Source organism: Thamnophis elegans, chromosome Z (genome assembly GCF_009769535.1).
Source record: "Thamnophis elegans isolate rThaEle1 chromosome Z, rThaEle1.pri, whole genome shotgun sequence".
Taxonomy (NCBI): Eukaryota; Metazoa; Chordata; class Lepidosauria; order Squamata; family Colubridae; genus Thamnophis; species Thamnophis elegans.
In genome coordinates, this window is record NC_045558.1 from 81,673,659 (window position 1) to 81,683,650 (window position 9,992).

The following is a 9,992-nucleotide window of genomic DNA, read 5'->3' on the forward strand; positions in this document are numbered from 1 at the left end:
GCCACTTCAAAAAAGCACCTTTGGGACAACCATGACCTGGATGACTGAGAATCTCCATTGGCATATGTCAGTGTGTCTAGTACCGGGACGGCGAATATATGGCACGTGCGCCACAGGTGGCATGCAGAGCCATTTGTCAGGGCATGTGCACGCTGGCCAGCTGAGTTCAGCCTTTTTTAAAGCCATTTTTTGCCCTCCCCAGGCTCCAGAGGTTTTATAGGAGCCTGGGGAGGGTGAAATGAGCCCCCCTGAAGGCCTTCCAGAAGCTTCAGGAGCTTCCCTGAAGGTCCCTGAAGTCCCCGGAGGGCCTCGGGGGAACTGTTTTCACCCTCCCCAGGCTCCTATAAAGCCTCTGTAGCCTGGGGAGGGCGAAAAAAGCATGCAAAAAATGGAGGGGAGTGCCTCTCATGCTTGCATGTGTACTGGGGGGGGGGTTGCATGTTGCATTATGGGTGCGGCACGCCTGTGCACAACCCCTGTGCGCTCTCTCTTTATAGCAGGCGAGCCAAAAAAGGTTCGCTATCCCTGGTCTAATAATATCTGAGTTGTTCCTTGTCAAGTAATATTCTTTAGTAATCCTCTTTTAATTATTTAGCTGGTTTTATTTTTAAATATAGATTGTAAATATTTCACAGAAAATATGTAAACAGGCAAATAAAAAGAATTGAAGGGAAATTAAAAAAAAAATTCTAGGCCTCAAGCTACATATAGCATACATGAATTGGGGCTTGACCTTTGCTCCTCAATTGTTACCAAAAATGATAGGAAAGTGATTATAACAAAATATCTACTTGAACAACTTTTGTTATATTGTAATTGTTGAAGCTGCTCTTCTTTCCAGATCCAGAATCACAGGAACAGAGAAGCTCCTTGACATAATAATCTTACCCACAGATCAAAGAAATACGATCTTGTTCTTTAGAGATATCTCAGAAGAACTCTTAAGTTCAAGAAATGACAGCCAACACCTGAAGGGCTCAATTGAGACCAAGAAAGATTACACCAACAGTGCTAGAAAAGTATATTAGCAGCCAAGTGCATATAACTGTCACTCCACCATTAAGGTTTGCTGGAAATCATGGAATAATGAAGTGGGCAAAGAGATTATAATCATTTATTTATCTATTTGGATATTTAAAGCTCACCAACAATTACATTAATTTCAGAATAAGTTATAAATAAGATGAATGTTTTAAAGATCAATATATTAAGATTTAAAACAGCAATATCACAATGCCAGGATAGGCACAACAGGTTTTTTTTTGGGGGGGGGGGTTCTTAAATTCTGCAACAATTTTTTCATAGATTATGAACAACTTCTGACATTTCCTGAATTGGAGATGGCAAACATAAAAAGCATCTTTCTCCCCACCTCCCTCCCTCTCAAAAAAGAGGCTGAAAATCTGGGTGTGTCATACACTGAATACAGCAATTTTTGGCCTCCTGAAACCTCGCCCCCTTTGCAAAAATGGCCATGCATAGCCTTTAGAAGGCTTCCAGAGTGCTCCTGGGGGCTGGGGAGGACAAAAATGAATGAAAAACAGGCTGTTTCCCCCCCCCCAGCCCCCAGGAACATTCCATAAGCCTCCTAAATGCTATCCATACCCTTTTTTTTGACAAAAAATGGGCCCATTTTCAGAAAAACGGGCCATTTTGGGGAGGTCTGCAGAGTTCAAAACTTTTTTTAAAAATTTGCCTCTTCAAAAGCTTGGTGTGACTTATACTCTGGTGCGTCTTATACTCCGAAAAATACAATAATTAGTCATCTTATTGTAAGAATTTTTTTTAAAAAATGAAAAAGGCAAGAAGCTAATAAAAATACAAGTGTAACTACATATATAAAAAAGTGAAATTTAGAAGTACACTCAGTAAACAGATGTCAAAACTGAAATTAGTAAAGAAGAAAATGCAGATTAACTATGGCTTAAGAAATTGAAGCTAGAGAACACTTAGTTTCTATTTCAATATTTTACTGTTTAACATTATTTGCGCGTGCGCACACACACACACACACACAAAATGAGTAATTTCTTTCCAAATGTTTTATCCAATTCTTGTTATTAATAATTTAAAGACAATTTAATATATACTTTTATGTTTATTGTATCAAAAGAAACCCTGATCTTAAAAGATAAACATTTTGATAGATTAACAGAGCAGGAAGGGACTTTGTAGGTCATCTAGACTAGTGGTCCCCAACCCCCGGTCCGCGGACCGGTGCCGGTCCGCGGAGTACCTGGCACCGGGCCGCGGAGCGGCCGGGGGCCATGATCACTGCAGCTGGGCGCCGTGGCACTCCTGCTGCGCCAGCCGCTCCTCTTCCAGCCGCTCGCCCAGCGCGCAAAGCTCCCGGCAGCTCCTGGCGCTCAGCCTCTCCACTTCAGCTGGGCGCCGTGGCTCTCCTGCTGCGCCAGCCGCCCCTCTTCCAGCCGCTCGCCCAGCGCGCAAAGCTCCCGGCAGCTCCTGGCGCTCAGCCTCTCCACTTCAGCTGGGCGCCGTGGCTCTCCTGCTGCGCCAGCCGCCCCTCTTCCAGCCGCTCGCCCAGCGCGCAAAGCTCCCGGCAGCTCCTGGCGCTCAGCCTCTCCACTTCAGCTGGGCGCCGTGGCTCTCCTGCTGCGCCAGCCGCCCCTCTTCCAGCCGCTCGCCCAGCGCGCAAAGCTCCCGGCAGCTCCTGGCGCTCAGCCTCTCCACTTCAGCTGGGCGCCGTGGCTCTCCTGCTGCGCCAGCCGGCCCTCTTCCAGCCGCTCGCCCAGCGCGCAAAGCTCCCGGCAGCTCCTGGCGCTCAGCCTCTCCACTTCAGCTGGGCGCCGTGGCTCTCCTGCTGCGCCAGCCGCTCCTCTTCCAGCCGCTCGCCCAGCGCGCAAAGCTCCCGGCAGCTCCTGGCGCTCAGCCTCTCCACTTCAGCTGGGCGCCGTGGCTCTCCTGCTGCGCCAGCCGCCCCTCTTCCAGCCGCTCGCCCAGCGCGCTCCTGGTTCTGCGTGCGCAGCTTGCGCACGCAGGTCCTGTTGGCCCAGGCAGCCCCCTTCCAGCACCTGCAGCGCCCGCAACTCGGCCTCGTATCGTTCCAGGCTCTGCGCGCAGCTCCAGCTCAGTACCAGCGTGTAGTCGGAGGCCAGCTGCCGCTTCTCGGAGCGCCCGGCTTGCGCGCTTCCTGCAGCCCTTCGTGCTCGGCCAGGAGCTGCTTCAGCAGCGCTTCCAGAGCGGCGCAGTCGGCCCACAGCCCCTCCAGGTGGCTGAGACGCAGCTCTCCAAGTTGCGCGCTCAGCCTCTCCAAGCTCTCCAACTCGTGGCGCAGCGCGTCCCGCTCCAGCTCGCCTTGAGGTGATCTCAAAAAATAAGCTAGGTTGGATATGACTGGGATAAGATTTCCAGATGTTGACTTGGCTCAAGTCCTTTTTCTTGCTGAATGAAAACTCCTGCATCATGGTTGTATGTAGGATGTATTTAGAAAAATTCAAGATGGGAACCATCTTGGTTTTTATGTGATGCAAATAAAAGAATAAATAGGCTTTTAATTTCATAGTCATGGCTATTACCTTGACATTTTCGATGTCACTCTGACACCCCTGTCCCAGATAATTTGGTGAATGGACAGAGAGGCTACCAGCTAGTAGTAGGCTGGCTTGAATGCACTTACTAAGAAAGGATTCACAGTGAATTCAATGAATAACATTTTTGGGTGATCATCAATCTGATGGGAGCTATATACCTATTGCAGCATTTACCTGCAAATTTAAAGGAAGTCCAGAAAGCGATTGCAATCTATTTGGCATATATTTACAAATACATATTGAAAATAATGCAACATCTAACATTTTCTGATCATGGTGCTGTCATTGGTGTACTATCCTGGTAATTAAAAATGGTGTCTGTAGAAGAATAAAAATGTGGTTGTGTGTTAACAAAAGAATAGAAACTATAAGCATATAATCTTCCATTCAAATAGTTAGAAATTAACTAGAAATAGTTAGTCCAGTTTACAAGCAACAGCCTGACGGTAGATCAAGCTGATGTTTTGCATCTTTTTCTCGTTTTTCACTGGTACTTTCTCATTTTTACAGTGGTTGGTGTAGGTGTATATTGTTTTTGCTCAAATTTAACCCACAAATTAGCGAAACAGATGTCGTTAGAAAGTTTCTTTGGGAAAAAGAAAAGGCCCAGTGAAGAGACAGAAGAAGAGCCTTCAGCATCAAAGAAATATAAAACTTTTAACAGACAATACAATGAGTCCTACTTGAAATATGGATTTATCGGGATAGGTGATTCCCACGCGCCAACCCCGCTCTGCATAGTTTGTGGTGAGCGGCTCTCTAATGAGGCAATGAAACCCTCAAAACTGCTTCGCCACTTGAATGCCAAGCACCCTGGATTAAAAGACAAACCCCTGCAGTATTTTGAAAGAAAAAAAAGGGAACACGAAGGACAGAAGATATTTCTGAGGGCCACCACAGCAACAAAGGAGAATGCTCTGAGAGCATCATATTTGGTGGCTAACCGTATTGCTAAGGCTAAAAAGCCATTCACTATCGGTGAAGAATTGATCTTGCCCTCCACTAAAGACATTTGTCGTGAACTTTTAGGAGAGGCTGCTGTAAAAAAGGTAGCAAATGTGCCTTTGTCGGCTAGCACCGTGACTAGGCGCATTGATGAAATAGCTGAAGACATTGAGACACAATTGTTGGAGAGGATTAATACATCACCGTGGTACGCACTACAGGTTGATGAATCTACAGATATCGACAACAAGGCAATACTACTTGTTTATGTGCGATATCTTTATCGGGAGGATGTGCATGAGGATTTATTATGTGCACTATCTTTGCCAACCAACACCACAGGAGCAGAACTGTTCAAGTCACTGGATGGTTATATATCAGGACAACTAAAATGGTCCTTTTGTGTCGGCATATGCACAGACGGAGCTGCTGCCATGACCGGACGGCTGTCTGGTTTAACCGCTCGGATTAAGGAGGTTGCACCTGAGTGCGAATCTACACATTGTATCATTCACAGGGAAATGCTGGCAAGCCGAAAAATGTCACCAGAATTTAACAGTGTATTTAATGATACGGTTAAAGTTATTAACCACATCAAAGCAAACGCCCTTAACTCGCGTCTATTTGAGCAGCTTTGTGAGGAGATGGACACAGAGCACAGATGCCTTCTCTTACACACAGAAATAAGATGGTTATCCAGAGGCAAATCACTATCCAGGGTGTTTGAATTAAGAGAGCCATTGCAAAGATTTCTCTCAGAAAAGAAGTCACCACTGGCAGCACATTTCAGTGACAAGGTATGGCTTGCAAAACTGGCTTACCTGTGTGACATATTTAGCCTGCTCAATGAACTCAATCTGTCCCTTCAGGGGAAAATGACAACTGTTTTCAAGTTGGCTGACAAAGTAGCTGCATTTAAAGCCAAACTGGAGTTGTGGGGACGGCGTGTGAACAGAGGCATTTTGGACATGTTTCAGACATTAGCGGGGATTTTAGGAGAGACTGAGCCTGAGCATTCATTCTCCCAGTTGGTGCACGATCACCTGTCTTTGCTTTTAGAAGAGTTTGAGCGCTACTTCCCAACCACAAAAGACCCACGAACTGGTAAGGAATGGATCCGCGACCCATTTGTCAACAAACCAGACGAATTTAGCATGTCTGTGCAAGAAGAAGATCAACTGCTGGAGATTGCAAATGACGGTGACCTTAAAACTGCATTTGAGACAACAACTCTGCCGGTGTTCTGGATTAAAGTCATGGCGGAATATCCTGAGATTGCCACTACAGCTCTTAAGTCCCTTTTGCCTTTTCCAACATCCTATCTGTGTGAAGCGGGGTTTTCTGCAGTGACAGCAACCAAAACAAAACAACGAAATAAACTGGACATAAGCAAGACACTTCGGGTGTCATTGTCTCCTATTACCCCCAGATGGAACCGTCTCGTTGCAGAAAAACAAGCTCAGGGTTCTCATTGATTCAGTAGATTCTAGTAACTAGAGAGCTTAGTTAAAGTTTAACTGTTAAAATGTTAAAGCACTTTATATTTATGTAATTGTATTTTATTTTGTAAGGCATGTTTAAATACAATAAAATAAAAGTTGTTTAATCAAAACAATCTGATATATAAACAATCAATGTGTCATCGTGAACAACGCCCCCCCACCCCTCCCCCCCACCCCTGCGCGCGCTCAGCGGGCCACGGTAAAATTATCACAGGCTGACTGGTCCGCGGCGATAAAAAGGTTGGGGACCACTGATCTAGACCAACCCCAAGCCCAAGCAGGAGACCCTACAATATCCCCATTTACAACACTTACTTTTTACATTGTAGCTTATATTATATTTTACATAGAATTTAATATATTCCCTTAATATTCAGGAGGAAAAAAGTACCTCTGTCAAAAGCAATAGACATAATGTATCAACGTATTATCCAATTTCTTTCAATTAATACTATGAAAATGACCTATTAGGTGTAAAAGAAATAGCTAATTCATGAGCTATTGAATTTCCAAATAGCCATAATTTAGAATTTCTTAGGAGTACTTAATTAGATATTTTATAATGAATTTATATTTTTAAACAGTGCAAATACTATAGAAATCAATAGATCAAGAATAATCACAGTCAAAAATTATATGTAGTTAAACGGCTTATTAAGAAAACTTCATTTAAAAAGCTTTAAAGTAATATTTATAGCTAAAACACAAATATGCTGTTAAAACCATTTTTTCATCTATAGAAGTATTGTTAATTTCTAAATTAGATAATATTTCATTAAATACTTAAAGATAGGGGAAAGTAATTAAAATAACAATGTAAATAAACATCAGACACTTCATAAAAACCTTTTCATTCATTCTTTCTCACACAAATGATTCTTCCTAATTGAATTACATTGTTAAATAATTAAAGAAAGTAATTTAATCGGGCTGTTTTCAGTTGATGAATAAAGTAACAATTTGTTTAAACTTGAGTAATATAAAAATAATTCAGCATATACAGGCAATCTTTGATTTACAACTATTTATTTAGTTACAATGGAAAGTTACAATGGAATCGAAAAAAGTGACTTATGACTGGTCCTCCTACTTATGACTACTGCATATCCCACGGTCACAGGATCAAAATTCAGGCACTTGGCAACCTGCATATATTTACAATGGTTGCAATAGCTCGTGTGATCATCACTTGCAACTTTCAAGAGTGCTTTTAACAAGTAAACTCAATGATGGAAACTGGACTTGCTTAATGACAATGTGATTCACTTAACTACAGCGATTTTTTTAACATCCATGGCAAAAAAGGTAAGAAATTCAGGCACAACTCACTTAACAACTGCCTTGCCTAGCAACAGAAATTCTGGTCCCAATTGTGATTATAAGTTGAGGACTACCTATATTTAGTTAGGTGCTAACATAGAAAAATTTTATTTATTTATTTATTTATTTATTTATTACATTTATATGCCGCCCTTTTCCCCGAAGGGGACTCAGGGCGGCTCACAATTCAATCAGGGAAGGAGGGTGTTATACAGATAGTTCTTGATTTATGAGCACAATAGAATGGAATTTCTATTTTCCACAATAGAAAATTCATCAATAAGCATGCATTATTAAGTGACGCATTAATGATAAGGATCACACCCAATTTTTATGACATTTTTGCGTGATTGTTAAGCAAATCACCAATGCTCATTAAGCAAGGCATCATATAACCACAACTTGCAACCTCCAGGCAGCTTCCCTATTGATTTTGCTTGTCGGAAACGGGCTGAGAAGTTTGCAAATGGCGATCTCATGACTGGAAGATGCTGCAATTTTTGTACATGTGGAACAGTTGCCAAGCTTCCAAATCACAATCATATGACTATGGAGACACTGTGATAGTTGCTATTGCTATTGCTATAGTTGTAAGTGCAAGTCATATCACTGTTTTCAGCATCATTGTAACTTCAAATAATTGCTAAATGAATTGTGTAAGTTGAGGAATACTTGTGATCCAAACTTCTTACCAACATACCACAGCAATAACATGTACTCATATGTTATGAGTACATAACACATTTAAGAGAGATAGATGGGGGAGACACTGTTTGATTGTAAAAGTGGGCAGGTTGTCAAGTGCCCTAATTTTGATCACATAATTGTGGGGCACTACAACAGCCATAACTGGAGGCCCAGGCATAAGCCCCATTGTAATGTTGAACAATCAAAAACCTAAGTGAGAACTACTTATATAATGCAATCTGGAAATAGGATAAAACGTTAGGAGATTGAGCAGCAAATTGTTAACGCTCTGCCAAAATGGGTTTCAGGAACTCAAACAAGGCTTGGAGTTAAGACATGAATTTAGATTGTCAGAAACGTTTATCTCAATCAAATTCCAAGTCTTCGTCTAAACTGATCCAAATTTATACAGTTACTGGTAGCTACTGAAAAGTAATAGTCAACTTTTAAGTACATTGTCAAATACTCAGAAGACACTCTCCCAAGAAATCTGGCATTCCTCTAACTCTTTGTCTTTGGTTTCTGATTTATTTCCTCCAGTCATGCAAGGATTTGCTTGGAAAGCTGTCTCTTGATTACCATATTCCAGAATGTCAGCTATAATTATTCCTCTTCAATAATACAATAATAATTACCAGAAAGATACAATAAGGAAGGAACCTAGGCTGAGGTACATAAACCCAGACGACTTTTGGGAGGGGAGGTTTGAAACCTTCAATCTTTTAGTTTGCAAACTCAATCTTAATACAGGTAATCCTCGATTTAAGATCACAATTGAGCCCAAAATTTCTGCTATTAAGTGAGACATTAGTTGAGTTTTGATCCATTTTACGATCTTTCTTGTCACAGTTGTAAGTGAATCACTGCTGTTGATAAGCTACTAACCTGGTTGTTAAGTAAATCTGGCTACCCCATTGACTTTGCTTATCAGAAAGTCGGAAAAAGTGTTCACATGATTCTGGGACACTGCAATGGTTATAAATATGAACCAGTTGCCAAGCATCTGAATTTTGATCACATGATCAAAATGATGCTGCAAAGTTGTATTTCTAAAAAACGGTCATGTAACTTTTTTCAGTGCAGTTGTAATTTGAATGGTTACTAAATGAATTGTTAGGATTCAGTGATTTATTTAAACAATCTCTTTGTTAAAGGACACACACTTTGTTTAAAAATTCATTTGCAGTGATTTAAAAATCTTAAGATTTCAATAAGGTGAGGTTATTTGTGCATATACAGAATCATGTAAAAATTTCTAAAAAAGAATGACTGATTCTTGTTGTAGACACAAACCATTAACAACTTTTCTCCTTTCAAGACTTTTGTTTTCTGCTTTCTTATAAGCTGTTTGTTTACTTGGTGGTTATGTTTGATAAATTTTCTATTATTGTTATTGTTTTTTATAATACATAACATGAAAATTCAAAAGAAAATAGGAGGAAAATAGGAGATGAAAAAGGGAGAGGAAAAGTGTGGGGCAATGGGAAAAAAGAAAAGACATTGACTTTCGACTTTCTTTCGTGCAATAGAATAAGTTAATAATATCAAACCTCAACATTTTACTTTTACATAACGAATTATCAATTGATAAAAACCATTTTTCCCCACCTCAAGCACAAAATCCTAAAGCGATTTCCAAGTAGTTAATTCCAAGTAATTGCATTTTTTCCTTTAATCAAAGCAAGTCTTTTTTCGTTAGACCCAGAAGAAAAGGAACATTGGTCCTACTTGAACGTTCTTCTCAGCGTGGCACAGGACGGTCCAGGAATGAGTTGTTCAATCCTTATTTGCCCGAGAGACTGAGTCAGAATTGAAGCCACGCCTCCAGCTTCCCCTGCTGATATCCAATTCCGATGAGGCGCAGCTCCAACTAGAGAAACAAAAGAAGAGCAGGCTCTGCCCGCAGCATTAGTAGCCCCGGGGACCTGGACCTAACCAAAAACAACAACTAGGATGGGACCTGGACCGTCCTGGGCCACACTGAGAA

General features: G+C 41.5%; 1 protein-coding gene across 1 annotated transcript; it reads left to right on the forward strand.

Moving 5' to 3' along the window:
- Nucleotides 1-3,870: 3,870 nt before the first annotated feature.
- On the forward strand, nucleotides 3,871-6,090 carry LOC116522409 (SCAN domain-containing protein 3-like). The gene has a single exon (XM_032237305.1). It carries the CDS (start codon nucleotides 4,121-4,123, stop codon nucleotides 5,969-5,971), a length of 1,851 nt encoding a protein of 616 aa, XP_032093196.1. The 5' UTR covers nucleotides 3,871-4,120; the 3' UTR covers nucleotides 5,972-6,090.
- Nucleotides 6,091-9,992: the final 3,902 nt, after the last annotated feature.

What these genes read in the sequence shown, in the direction of transcription:
- LOC116522409 (XM_032237305.1), top strand. Translation starts at nt 4,121, where the DNA reads ATGTCGTTAGAAAGTTTCTTTGGGAAAAAGAAAAGGCCCAGTGAAGAG.